The 14,618-nt window shown below is 49.1% G+C and overlaps 1 protein-coding gene and 1 long non-coding RNA gene across 2 annotated transcripts; one reads left to right on the top strand and one right to left on the bottom strand.

Moving 5' to 3' along the window:
* Positions 1–5,359: 5,359 nt before the first annotated feature.
* On the bottom strand, positions 5,360–6,947 carry LOC138242497 (uncharacterized). Its single transcript, XR_011191629.1, has 3 exons — positions 6,878–6,947; positions 5,880–5,983; positions 5,360–5,467 (listed from the first exon to the last, which is right to left on the bottom strand). It is a non-coding gene; the product is annotated as an uncharacterized lncRNA (long non-coding RNA).
* Positions 6,948–8,548: 1,601 nt separating this feature from the next.
* Positions 8,549–13,315, top strand: LOC138243167 (uncharacterized). Its single transcript, XM_069198686.1, has 5 exons — positions 8,549–8,629; positions 9,270–9,375; positions 11,071–11,445; positions 12,119–12,286; positions 12,720–13,315. The coding sequence occupies exons 2-5, from the start codon at positions 9,333–9,335 to the stop codon at positions 12,740–12,742; spliced, it is 609 nt and encodes a 202-aa protein (XP_069054787.1). The 5' UTR covers positions 8,549–8,629; positions 9,270–9,332; the 3' UTR covers positions 12,743–13,315.
* The last annotated feature ends 1,303 nt before the right edge of the window (positions 13,316–14,618 follow it).

Raw genomic sequence — 14,618 nt, 5'->3', positions numbered from 1 at the left:
TGGACATGGGTCTGTCGTTGCTCAAGGCGAACACACACGTCGATTTGAGTTAGTCTGCCCCCCCGATATTCAGCCACATAACCGCTGCAGAATAAAAGAAGAGATATAAGAGAGATATTTAATACAAGTGACGGCTGACAGTTGGATAGGAGACCAAGAAGACATTGGGGCTCATTGGGAAGAGCTCTTGACTTGTAGCCCGGGAGCTGTGGGTTCCAGTCCTTGGTAATAGAGGAGGTTTATTTTCCATTCTTACTTGACATTCACACATGAGTCAATAAAGGTCGGGTGCTTTGTTTGCTGTCCTATAGAGTAGTGCATAGGGAGGGATCTATACTCTTAGCTGATGCATCAGGGGTTCAAACGCTGGGAGTTATGTGAGCTTTGCTTTCAAGCTCAGGTGTACTACCACGTTGATCAATAAAGCGATAGGTGATCAGGGTGCATGGCCCTATAGAGTAATGCCTAAGGTTCTGGACCTATGGCTGGATTGTTCTGGGTTTGAATCATGGGTGGATTTTGGTTTTTGTTTAATGTGTCCTGACATGAACACACTGATAAATAAAAAGAGGGGACTGGGATGCACGTGGCCCTATAGTGTTGTGGTTAAAACTCCATGCTGCTAGCTAAAAGGGTGGAGGTTTGAATACCACGTGTTTCTTTTCACTTCAATTCTCTCAGACATCAACACACTGATAAATAAAATGATTGGGGGTAGTAGCTGTGCAGCCCTTTAAGATAGTGGTTACGGCCCCAAGCTCAGGGAAGGGTGGTTGTGGGTTGAAATCCTGTCTGTGACTCCTGCTTTAGTTCCATTTTAATCATTACTTAAATTTCTTGTGGCTGTGTGACTCTATAGAAGAGTCTCTAGGCTCATGACTTGTGGGTTTGAATCCTATGGGGGCCTTAATGATTCTTTCCAATTCCATTCGAGTGGGTTGATGGTTGTCTGGCCCTGTGGTGTGGTGGTGAAGAGTGTGAGGCTGCTTTCAAGGGTTGTGGGTTCAAGTCCTGCTTTGCACCCCTGGTTTCCTTTTCAGTTATAGTCTCACAGAGAAGGACACATTGATAAGGAAAGAGATTGGGGATGGGACAGTGTGGTGCTATAGAGGGTCGGTAAAGGCTGTAGGTCTGTAACTCTGGGAGTGTGGGTTCAAATCCTGCCTCAAGCCAGGTGTTTATTTTTAATTACATTCTTTATAAGAATAACACACTGATAAGGAAAGAGAGTGGGTCTATGTCTGGGTGCCTTTGTAGAGTAGAGGCTAAGACTGAGCTTATGGCTGATTGGTTGTGGGTTCAAACCCTCTCTGAGACCTGTGGTCTGTTTTCAGTTTAAGTCTTCCTGAAATGTCAACACACTGATAAGTGTGAAGAGAGTGGCGCTGTGAGTGTGTGCCTCCATAGTGTGAAGGTTGAGGCTATGGGCTCACAGTCTGGTGGTTGTGGGTTACAATCTTGCTGAAACAGGTCTGCTTGTAGTTTAGTCCTTCTTGACAGAAAGGTGTTGATAAGTCAGGGGAACTATAAGGGTAGGTGGGGGGATCAATAGAAGAGAAGGTAAAAGACTGTTCTCCCAGGTTCAAGACCAGGCTGGGTGCTGAGCTCAGGAGTGAGCAGTGATAGTGGCAGGGGCAGGTAACTGGGTAAGGAGGAGAGAGAGAGCAGAGTAACTGGATGAGCCCAGGGTGAGGGGTTCTGGGGTTTACCTTCTACTGAAAATTTTCAAAAACTATCAACATATTCAGTAGAATGTGAACCCAAGAGCCCCTCACCCTGGGCTAATCTAGATACTCTGCTCTGTCCCTGCTACCCACTCACTCTCTCCTCCTTACAACCAGTCAGCCACAAGCCCAGACTCCTAACCTCTGGGCCTAAAAGCTCAACCCCTATCTGTTTACTTAGCAATGTGTTACTGTTGCTAAGAATTATACTGACAAACAACATGCAATTATTGCCAGGATTTGAGCCCACACCCACTCAGCCACAAGTCCAGAGTCCTAGCCCCTACTCAACAAAGACATACACTCACAGACCCATTCTCTTTACTTATCAACGTGTTACTCTTATTAAGAGTGTAATTGAAAAGAAACCCCTGGTCCTGAGGCAGGATTTGAACCCACACTCCCAGAGTTACAAGCCCACAGCCTTTACTAACTAAAGGGCCAAACCAGGTCATCTCCAATCTCTTTCCTTATCAATGTGCCCCTCTCTGGGAGACTGTAACTGAAAATGACACTTGGAGGTGTATTTGAACCCACAACCTGCCAAACATGAGCGCAAAGCCTTCACCCCTACTCTACAGAAATTGAAAGTCAGAAATTGAAAAGAAAGCTCCCTTTCTAACCAGGATTTGAGCCCACACCTTAACACCTATGAGCACAGAGCATTAAACTCCAAACCGCAGCACCATGTTCCCCTGACCTCAGTGTCATTATTTATGAAGGTTCTGATATTTAAGTAAGAATTAAAGTGAAGATCAGGGCTTAAATTGGATTTGAACCCACCACCCACTCCCAAATCTAGGGATGTAACCACTATGCTACAAGCCTGCCCACATACAAGAGATCAATCTCTTTATTTATCAATGTGTTGATGTCAGTAAGAATGAACTTGAAAACAGACAGGCTGCAGCATGCAAGACCAGAACCCCATATCTTAATCTCTCCTCTACAGACCCACCCTGACATAGACCCCCCTTTTGTTTATGTATGAACATGTCTTAACCCCCAACCCTATAGGCCCATATCACCACAGCACTAAACTCTTTACTTATCAATGTGTTACTATTAGTAAGAATTTGCTTGAAATGAAATCACAGGTCTCAGGTAGGATTTGAGGCTGCAACCACACATCTAGGAGATGCACAGTCTAAACCTATACTCTATAAAGGCACACACACAGAAAGTCTAATCTCTTTATTTATCAACCTTTTAATATCAGCAGGACTTGACAACAAACCTGCAGACTCAGGCAGGACTTGAACCCCCCACCAGCTGGGTGCAAGGCTCAAACCTACACCACCCATGCCACAAACCCCATCTCTTCACTTACCAATCCGTTTCTGTCAGTAAGAATAAACCAGAATCTTCCGATGACGTGTCTATCGGCTTAACTTCTACTCTACAGGATCACACATGCACACACACACCTACCATCCCCATCTATCTATCGACGTGGAGATTTCAGTCAGCATTCAATTGAGGAAAAAAATAGATACTGCTATCACTCAGAATCGGAGTCCACAGAGTGAGCACACCTCTGGCTAATGAAGATGAGAGAGAGAGAGAGAGAGATCAGGCAGGAGCAGCTCAGTATTTAGAGATATGGAGAAGATAGGTGATTAAACCACTCATGTGGCTGCACACTAACTCAGCCCCTCGGTAGTCCAGCGAAGCAAAAAGCAGAGGATGGGACAGCAGAGGACATTGGTGCCCTGCGAAGCTTCTGTCAGAGTCAGGGAGACAGACACACACACAGGTGGGGCTGGACAACACAGGATGTTAAAGCTGCCCGTTCCCCACCCCCGCCAAACTTTGTGTAAAGAAGCGCCTTCTCTGTCCTGTCCTGACTGGAGGATCTTATCCAGCTGTGTCTTGATGGGCACCAGGCGATCCTCTTTAACACCCCGGCTGGGCAGCTTGTTCCCCACCCCCACCACCCTTTGTGTAAAGTAGCGCCACTCGTTCTCCTTTCCAAAACGCACACCCTCTGAGCGTCCACTCCTGCCCCCTGATCCCCGTTTCACTGCTGTTTCTGGAGAACGACTAGCGAATCTCCATCATGGGGCAGTGTACACACACACACAAACCTGTTTCATGTACATGACCAGATCTTAATATTCGTCTAATTTCCCCCCCACGTATTCCTCTGCTGCAGGCGGCGAGGAATGCAACAACCTCGGTCTTTCTATGATGGCAACTTCCTGTTCACAGATGCCCCGGTACAGTGCAGAAATGTGCGTTCATACACAAGGGTACCTGCTGCAAAAAACAAAACCACGCAATGTTCCACTTGCACGCCGCCATAGTCCACACCTTGGTGAGAATGCCACATATGATTTTACTCAAAAAGACATCGCTGCTCTGGGACCACATAGGATACACTTCTGTGCTGAAAAGAAGGGATAAGTAACTGGATCTCTTTATTCTCAAACAGAGGTGAATGGGAGGAATGTGATACAAATTTTCTAAATCCTTAAAGGTCACTGGCCACATCAGTCCAGCTGGCTTCTTCAGATTGAATACTGAATCATGGACAAGAGGGCACAAAGGAAGTGCATTTCAGACAGAGAGCAGGTGGTGCTACTTTGCACAAAGGGAGGTGGAGGTGGGGAACAAGCTGCCCAGCCCCGTGGTTGAAGCCGATACCCTGGCTTCTCTCCAGACACAGATGGGACAGGAGGCACATCTTTACACAGAGGGTGGTGGGGGTGTGGAACAAGCTGCCCAGCCCTGTGGTTGAAGCCCATACCCGGGCTTCTCTCAAGACACAGCTGGATGAGCCCCTGGAACCAATCAACCACTCACGACCCAACAAGACAGACAGGAGTGATTTGTTGTTTGAGGTTCAGTCCTATTGTATTTCCGCGTGATAAGCGTGAAAACAGGGGCGGTTTTGTTTTGGTACACGTCCAAACTACCCGTTTTCAGCCACAGATGAACACAGATAAACACGTGCTCCTTTTTCATATGACATCTTGCCACCGGCTCAAAAGAAACAAGAGGTAACGATTCTCTGCGGGGGAACTGATTTTTTTTTTCCGACGTCAAAAAGTAAGAAACAGGAAGGAGTCCACAACAAGCGAGAACAATTACTGCAGACCCCCCGGAACGGCGCTTTAAAAACCGCAGAGTAGCATCCTGACTGCTTAGACCATGACAAAGCTCTTCTGCAGAGCGAAAGTCACCTACAGGCGGGTATTCTTTTTTGTTTTAAACAGAACTAAAGCCCGTCTTTCCTGCAGCCGAGCCTGTCGCGACATGGGGTGTTTCATTTCACATGGAAGGAGCGCGTAGAATCAATAGAAAATGCAGGAATCTTAGTAGTAGCACGTAATTGTGTTAAAAATAATCCCCCCCCTTTCCACCTAGCCCCAGAGCCCAGCGCAATAAACGGCTCGTGTTCAGATCCTTCTTTTTGGTTTTGCATTAAAAAAAGAAAGAAAACAGGTTCGCCGCTAGCGGCCCTCACTCTTACTCTGACATGCTCTCGACTTCCAGTCAGCTCTCTGGTAAAGAAGAGGCATTTCCGGTGGGTGTGTGTGTGTGTGCAGCGGCGGGCATGAGGGGGGATACCGTGCTGACCTGCAGCTCTGCGGGTTTGTGCAAGGGCGGATTATATTGTAGAGGGTCCGGTGTGCCGTGTTCTGTTGGGGGGTAGTTCAGGTCGTCTCAGGAAAAACAAATATCGACTGCCGAAGCTGTGATTCTCCCTCATGCCTTTTAGGTTTGTCGTCCGCATTTTGCTGAAAAGACACAAACAGAAATAAAATGACTTATTTTTTTGGGTGTGGGGAGATTAAGACCTCCCTTTCACTTCGAGTTAACGTCTCTTTAAGTCTATACACAGAAGCGGGACCAAGCCAAACCACAAGCAGTGTGCCATGCAGCACGTCTTTACACAAAGGCTTGTGGGGGTGGGGAACAGGCTGCTCAGCCATGTTGTTAAAGCCAATACTCTGGCTTCTCTCCAGACACAGGTGGATGAGCTCCTCCAGTCAGGACAGGAGTTGCTTCTGTACAAAAAGGGGGGTGGGAGGGGGGAACAAGCCGCTGAGCCATGTTTTTAAAGCCGATACCCTGGCTTCTCTCCAGACACAGCTGGGCGAGATCCTGACCTTAACAGGGCAGACACAAAATGAAAAAAACGTTGCCTACCCCCTCTGTGGAAGACGTAGAAGACGCAGACCGAGGAGAGGAGGGCAGACGGGATCAGCAGGCAGGGGAGCTGCAAGCCCGCCCTTCGCTCTGCACCGCTGCCTCTGAGCAAGAAAAACAGTAATATATGACCCAGCTTCATCTTCATTAGCCGTCGCAATTCATCTTTTAAATAGCATCATTTTATTAACTCTTTACAATTTCTCGCATTAGGAAATTATCTCTTTAACATACCCCAGCTAGCTCTCCATGATACATAGACACACGGACAGGGAGAGGAGCTTGGGGTCAGAGCACAGGGTCAGCCATTGTACAGTGCCCCTGGAGCAGTTGGGGTTAAGGGTCTTGCTCAGGGGCCCAACAGAGTAGGATTCCTCCACTGGCCATGGGATTTGAACCAGCAACCTTCCAGTCACAGACGCAGATCCTCAGCCACAGAGACACCGCTCAGCCCGAATGAAATGTCTGTCCTCTTTTTTTTTTTAAACGAGCACAGATCCGCATTGGACATCGAAAACCTTCGGTCACTCAAGGTAAAAAGATCAATGACACCAGCGTCTGCGGTGCTAATAGGAAATAAAAAAAACATCGACTGTCGAGCGCAGGCATAGACGGTGGGCCTGTCTTCCCAATCAGAGACATCGACACCAGAGGGCTGCAGTGGAAACTACAGAGAAGAGTGTTGAAAACCGCAAACTCGAGGCTCTCCTTTACACAAAGGGTGGTGGGGGTGTGGAACAAGCTGCTCACACAGTTTGTTAAAGCCAATACCCTGGCTTCTCTCCAGACACAGCTCGGTGAGCTCCTTCTAGTTAGGACAGGAGGCGCTTCTTTACACAGAGGGTTGTAGCCTGGCTCCTCTCCCGATGCGAAACCGCCCCTTGTCTCTGTCGGCGCAGTAGTACAGGCCCTGGTCTGCCGGGGTGACCCGCTCGATGGTCAGGCTGGCGGCGCGGTCGGCCGAGGCGCTCGGCGCCAGCGCGTACCGTGGGTCCCACCTCTCGACGTAGTGGAAGCCCCGGTGGTCGGGCCTCCTGCTGGCTGACACGGCCAGGGCCAGCGCGTCGCGCCGCTGGACGAACCACAGCGTCTCGTAGCGCGGCTCCAGGTCGCAGGGCAGGGCGGCGGCGGCGGCCCCGCCCGTACAGGGGACCCGTGTGGGCGCAGCGGGCCCCCCGTCTCCGCCGCCTCTGGCCTCTCGGAACGCGTCGCCTACAGCCGGGAGATGGGAGGAAGAGCTGAAGTCACGATTTTGGCGAAATAACTTCCTCCACAAGAGTCAAGGGTCCCAGCACTGCTCCCTCTATTCATGCTTTTTAGGTAGGATTCCTTTATTTAAAAAAAAATGACCCTGTTAGAAATGTAAAGGATCAAAAGGCAGGGCCTACGATGTAAGATAGGTGAAAAAAACTGATTTTCAGCTTTTATCGTTGCGAACTGTCTCCTTTTTTTTTGTATTTCTGGTGTTTAAATAAAACCTTTTTTTTAAAGAGTCACTAAAGGAGTTTTTTTTTAAAAAAAAACTTTATTAAACTTTTACTGGATATCACCTAACATGAACCTATGAAGCATTCAATTAAATCCGGTGTTAACACCGGTGTCCTGGCCAAATTCCCCCCCGGTCTTTATCCATCATGGCCTCCTAATAACCCCCGTCTCTGAACTGGCTTCATCACTCTGCTCTCCTGAGAGCTGCTGTGTGGGGAGAGGACTGGAGCATCATCCAGGTGGGGCTGCACACTGGTGGGGGTGGAGGGGATCCCCATGACCTGTGAAGAGCTCTGAGTGGAGTGTTCAGAAAAGCGCTACAGATGTGTAAGGATTATTGATTATTGACTATTCTTGTTGTTATTTCAATACAAAACAAAACAGAAAAAGTGTGTCAAAAAATTATAAGCGCACACACAAAACAACAACATACAACACAATACGCCACCAGAGGTTGTTATTATTATAACAAATCCGAAAACCATAAGTTACAATGCTCTTTTTCGTTTGCCTAATGTTTATTTTTTAATGGGGTTGAAATAATATTGCATTTCCACCTCATCCACATGAAAGGACGGAGTAGCGGTGCACTATTTCGTTGTGTGAACGCGACATGTATCCACACGGGAGAAACAAATATAACATATGAATATAAACTATATAAACAAATCCTCTTTCTTTCCCACATTACGAAGTCTGCTCGCGAGTTATAACGTGATATCAAGCTCCTTAAATCGAACACATTCACCTGCTTGAAGGTAAAGGTTTGCAAAACAGCGTTTGTAAATGTTTCTGTTTTCGGCTCCACGGCCGAAAAGCTGTGTCTCTCTACTCTTTTCAATAATAATTGCTTACAATTATATAGCTCTTTTCTGGACACTCCACTCAAAGCGCTTTACAGGTAATGGGGTCTCTCCTCCACCACCACCAATGTACAGCCCCCACCTGGATGATGCGACAGCAGCCATAGTACGCCAGAACACTCCCCACACAGCAGCGATCAGTGGGGAGGAGAGCAGAGTAATGAAGCCAATTCATAGATTAAGCGCACGAACGGTTAACACGGCAGCTCGGCGACCAACGCACGTCGTTTCCTCTGTCTGGACCGCAAAGGAAACCGCAGTCTTTTTTGTAAAGAGGCGCGACTGAGCGTAAGTCAGGTTACAAAAGAATTTCGACACCTCGGAACACAGTCATTGAACGGCCTGGAGATACGCTTCGTGAAGCTGAAAGCGCTCTGGCGCAGTGAACCCCTCAATACCGTGAGTACTCCCGAATCAAACCGTGACCTACCTCATACGTGCTGGAGGTTCACCATATATGCGAGTCCCATCGGCGAAGAAACGACCCCGGGGACTGGTAAAACAGCCATGTTTAACGATAACGACTGCGAAAGAGCGGTACTGGTGGTGGTGGAGGGGAGTCCCTGTCATTACCTGTAAAGCGCTTTGAGTGGAGTGTCCAGAAAAGCGCTATATAAGTGTAAGCAATTATTATTATTATTATTATTATTATTATTATTACTTAAGCAATAACCTGGATGACCAACTGTTCATTCCCTACCAGTGCTTTTAAAAGGGCAGATGGTCGACAAGGTCCAACGGCCGACTGTGGAAGATGAGTTCAGATCTTCCCCTTTCAGAATCTGTCAGAAAGGCGTCTCGAGTTTCTTTTATTTTTTAACTTTTTATTGTAACTGCAGCCCTGAAAGTCCGTCCCGGCTGCGCCCAGCGCTTCATAGGAATGATTTCTTCGCGGGTGTGTATGAATTTGGGTTGACGGACCTCGGATCGTTTTCTTTGCCATTTACTGTTTTTCATCAAAATAAAACAAAACTGCACCCAGCACGGTGATTCTGGGCTTTGAACCGCTGGGTCTAACTCGCTCACTGCGTGTGTTTAGGCCGCTCCGCGCTGGACACACACATCCCGCCGCAAGCCGTGTTCGTGGGACCCCCCAGCAGGGATGGAGGTGCTGAAGACGGGGGTCGCCGTGCTGTGGCTGCTCTGTGAGTTTGACGCCGTCTCCCGTGTCCCCCCTGGCGAGCTCGGACACCCAGTTCGACCGGGGGTCAGAGTTCGAGCTGGCCCGCCTAGCCGCGAGGGAAAATAAAAGACTAAAATAATCATAATAATAATCGATACCGCTGCGCTGATCAGTCCGCTCCCAGTCGCTCGGGTGGGGAAAGCGAATAAGCCCAACAAAGAGAGAACGAACACGTTTCTGCACTTTGTTTTTTCACACCTTTTTTTAACAATCGAGGGACTTTCTGTCCGTAAGAATTCCATTGCACCAGTACAGGTACCAGGTTACCTGTAGCCAGAAAGTGCCAGTTCCAGTTCACGAGGCGTGACGAGGAGCTAGGACTCGCTGCACACCGGAACTCTGGTTGACGACGCGACGGACGGCGCTTGGCCCCGTGGCGAGGCAGGAGGTGGAAATGTGAGGGCACGCAGGGGCGCGGAGCTGCGTGTTGTAACACGCGGTAAGAGCAGCAGGAGAGCGGGTCAGGAGGGGGGTGGGCGCGTCATTTCCAAGAAGCCGATCGGCTTTTCCGTCACCGCTGCCGGAGCCCCTGGCCGCCGAGCGCCGCTTGTCGATAGAGGTTGATTCCTGTGCTGAGAAGAGAGACAAAGCTTTTCGGCCGTGGAGCCGAAAACAGAAACATTTACAACGCAAACCTTTACCTTCAAGCAGGACAATGTGTTTGATTTAAGGAGTTTGATATCACGTTATACCTCGCAATACTTCGTAATGTGGGAAAGAAAGAGGATTTGTTTATATAGTTTATATTTATATGTTATATTTGTTTCTCCCGTGTGGATACATGTCGCGTTCACACAACGAAATAGTGCACCGCTACTCCGTCCTTTCATGTGGATGAGGTGGAAATGCAGTATTATTTCAACCCCATTAAAAAACAAACATTAGGCAAACGAAAAACAACATTGTAACTTATGGTTTTCGGATTTGTAATAATAATAACAACCTCTGGTGGCGTATTGTGTTGTGTGTTGTTGTTTTGTGTGTGTGCTTATACTTTTTGACATACTTTTTCTGTTTTGTTTTGTATTGAAATGACAACAAGAATAGTCAATAATCCTTACACGTCTGTAGCGCTTTTCTGAACACTCCACTCAGAGCTCTTCACAGGTCATGGGGATCCCCTCCACCCCCACCAGTGTGCAGCCCCACCTGGATGATGCTCCAGTCCTCTCCCCACACAGCAGCTCTCAGGAGAGCAGAGTGATGAAGCCAGTTCAGAGACGGGGGTTATTAGGAGGCCATGATGGGTAAAGACAGGGGGGAAATTTGGCCAGGACACCGGTGTTAACACTGGATTTAGTTGAATGCTTCATAGGTTCATGTGAGGTGATATCCAGTAAAAGTTTTAAATTTAAAAAAAAAACTCCTTTTGCGACTCTTTAAAAAAAAGTTTTTTATTTTAACACCAGAAATACAAAAAAAAGGAGACAGTTCGCAATGATTAAAGATGAAAATCAGTTTTTTTCACCTATCTTACATCGTAGGCCCTGCCTTTTGATCCTTTACATTTCTAACAGGGTCATTTTTTTTTTAAATAAAGGAATCCTACCTAAAAAGCATGAATAGAGGGAGCAGTGCTGGGACCCTTGACTATTGTGGAGGAAGTTATTTCGCCAAAATCATGACCTCAGCTCTTCCTCCCATCTCCCGGCTGTAGGCGACGCGTTCCGAGAGGCCAGAGGCGGCGGAGACGGGGGGCCCGCGGCGCCCACACGGGTCCCCTGTACGGGCGGGGCCGCCGCCGCCGCCCTGCCCTGCGACCTGGAGCCGCGCTACGAGACGCTGTGGTTCGTCCAGCGGCGCGACGCGCTGGCCCTGGCAGTGTCGGCCAGCAGGAGGCCCGACCACCAGGGCTTCCACTACGTCGAGAGGCGGGACCCGCGGTACGCGCTGGCGCCGAGCGCCTCGGCCGACCGCGCCGCCAGCCTGACCATCGAGCGGGTCACCCCGGCAGACCAGGGCCTGTACTACTGCGCCGACAGAGACAAGGGGCGGTTTCGCATCGGGAGAGGAGCCAGGCTCGTCTGCGTGGGTGAGAAAAGCTCTTATTTATCGAAAGGGGGGACAGCGTTGCGTGGTGGAGAGGGTGGTGAGAGCCAGCTGAGGTTTGCTCCACGCTCGTACAACCCTCTGTGTAAAGAAGCGGCTCCTGTCCTAACTAGAAGGAGCTCACCCAGCTGTGTCTGGAGAGAAGCCAGAGTATCAGCTTCAACCGCATGGACTGGGCAACTTGTTCCACACCCCCACCCCGCTCTGTGTAAAGAAGAGCCTCCTGTGCCGACTGGAGGAGCTCATCAGCTGTGCCTGGAGAGAAGCCGGGGTTTCGGTTTCAACCACATGGACTGGAAAGCTTGTTCCCCACCCCCACCACCCTTCGTGTAAAGGAGAGCCTCGGGTTAGCGGTTTTCAACACTCTTCTCTGTAGTTTCCACTGCAGCCCTCTGGTGTCGATGTCTCTGATTGGGAAGACAGGCCCACCGTCTATGCCTGCGCCCGACAGTCAATGTTTTTTTTTATTTCCTATTAGTACCGCAGACGCTGGAGTCATTGATCTTTTTAGCTTGAGCGACCGAAGGTTTTTGATTTCCAACGCGGATTTGTGCGCGTTTTTTTTAAAAAAGAGGACGGACATTTCATTTAAAAGACGAGTTGAGACGGCTAATGAAGACGAAGCCGGGTCATATATTACTGTTTTCCTTGCTCAGAGGCAGCGGCGCCGAGCGAAGGGCGAGGAGAAGCCGGCAACGCGACCCGACCCGGCGCCCCGCTTCCCCCGGGCCTGCAGCTTCCCTGCCTGCTGATCCTGCTGACGGCTCCTCCTCTGTCTGCCCTCCTCTCCTCAGTCTGCGTCTTCTGCGTCTTCCTCAGAGGGGGTGGGCAACGTTTTTTTCGTTTTGTGTCTGCCCCATTCAGGTGACGCCCTGCGGATTATCAGCCAATGGGGGGCTTCAGTAGGTCAGGACCTTGCCCAGCTGTGCCCTAAAAACAACATGGCTGAGCAGCTTGTTCCACACCCCCACCACTCTTTATGTACAGACAGGTCTTCTGTCCTGACTGGAGGAGCTCATCCAGCTGTGTCTGGAGAGAAGCCAAGGTGTCAGCTTCAAACACATGGCTGGGCAGCCTGTTCCCCACCCCCACCACCCTTTGTGTAAAGACGTGCTGCATGGCACACTGCTTGTGGTTTGGCTTGGTCCCGCTTCTGTGTATAGACTTAAAGAGACGTTAACTCGAAGTGAAAGGGAGGTCTTAATCTCCCCACACCGAAAAAAATAAGTCATTTTATTTCTGTTTGTGTCTTTTCAGCAAAATGCGGACGACAAACCTAAAAGGCATGAGGGAGAATCCCAGCTTCGGCAGTCGATATTTGTTTTTCCTGAGACGACCCGAACTACCCCCCAACGCCCCCGATCCCCGGACAGAACTCGGCACACCGGACCCTCTACGATATAATCCGCCTTGGCACAAACCCCCAGAGCTGCGGGTCAGCATGATATCCCCCCATGCCTGCTGGCTGACTGACACACACACACACACCCACCGGAAATGCCTCTTCTTTACCAGCGAGCTGACTGGAAGTCGAGAGCATGTAAGAGAAAGGGCTGGCGGCTAACCTGTTTTCTTTCTTTTTTTAATGCAAAACCAAAAAGAAGGATCTGAACACGAGCCGTTTATTGCGCTGGCCTCTGCGGCTGGGTGGAAAAGGGTGGGGCGGTGGGGTTATTATTTTTAACACAATTACGTGCTACTTCTAAGATTCCTGTATTTTCTATTGATTCTACGCGCTCCTTCCGTGTGAAATGAAACACCCCATGTCGCGACAGGCTCGGCTGCAGGAGAGACGGGCTTTAGTTCTGTTTAAAACAAACAAAAAAATAAATACCCGCCTGTAGGTGACTTTCGCTCTGCGGAAGAGCTTTGTCGTGGTCTAAGCAGTCAGGAAGTCAGGATGCTACTCTGCGGTTTTTAAGGCGCTGTTCCAGGGAGTCTGCAGTTATTGTTCTCGCTTGTTGTGGGCTCCTTCCTTTTTCTTACTTTTTGACGTAGGGAAAAAAAAAACAATTCCCGGGGCAAGATGTCATATGAAAAAAAGGAGCACGTGTTTATCTGTGTTCATCTGTGGCTGAAAACGGGTAGTTCGGACGTGTACCAAAACAAAACCGCCCCTGCTTTAACGCTTATCACGCGAAAATGCAATAGGACTGAACCTCCGATTAAAACGTGAAAAATAAGCATGACCGATGACTGTAAAAAAAATGGGTTTTCTTGTGCGCAGAAAACAAACAACAAATCACTCCTGTCTGTCTTGTTAGGTCATGAGTGGTTAATTGGGTCCAGGGGTTCTCCCAGCTGTGTCTTGAGAGAGGCTTCAACCACAGGGCTGGGCAGCTTGTTCCACACCTCCACCACCCTCTGTGTAAAGAAACGCCTCCTGTCCTGACTGGAGGAGCTCATCTTAAGCCAGGGTATGGGCTTCAGCCAAAGGACTGGGCAGCTTGTTCCACACCCCCACCACGCTCTGTGTAAAGATGTGCCCCCTGTCCTGACTGGAGGGTCTCATCCAACTGTGTCTGAAGAGAAGCCAGGGTATCGGCTTCAACCACAGGGCTGGGGAGCTTGTTCCCCACCTCCACCTCCCTTTGTGCAAAGTAGCACCACCTGCTCTCTGTCTGAAATGCACTTCCTTTGTGCCCTCTTGTCCATGATTCAGTATTCAATCTGAAGAAGCCAGCTGGACTGACGTAGCCAGTGACCTTTAAGGATTTGGAAAATTTGTATCGCATTCCTCCCATTCTCCTCTGTTTGAGAATAAAGAGATCCAGTTACTCATCCCTTCTTTTCAGGACAGAAATGTATCCTATGTGGTCCCAGAGCAGCGATGTCTTTTTGAGTAAAATCATATGTGGCATTCTCACCAAGGTGTGGACTATGGCGGCGTGCAAGTGGAACATTGCGTGGTTTTGTTTTTTGCAGCAGGTACCCTTGTGTATGATCGCACATTTCTGCACTGTACCGGGGCATCTGTGAACAGGAAGTTGCCGTCATAGAAAGACAGAGGTTGCTGCGGTCTTTGCTGCCTGCAGCAGAGGAATACGTGGGGGGGGGGGGGGGAAATTAGACGAATATTAAGATCTGGTCATGTACATGAAACGGGTTTGTGTGTGTGTGTACACTGCCCCATGATGAAGATTCGCTAGTCGTTCT

The sequence above is a fragment of the Lepisosteus oculatus genome, chromosome 14 (genome assembly GCF_040954835.1).
Source record: "Lepisosteus oculatus isolate fLepOcu1 chromosome 14, fLepOcu1.hap2, whole genome shotgun sequence".
NCBI lineage: Eukaryota > Metazoa > Chordata > Actinopteri > Semionotiformes > Lepisosteidae > Lepisosteus > Lepisosteus oculatus.
Note: the sequence above shows the minus strand (reverse complement) of the source record. Positions and strands in the feature narration are given on the sequence as shown.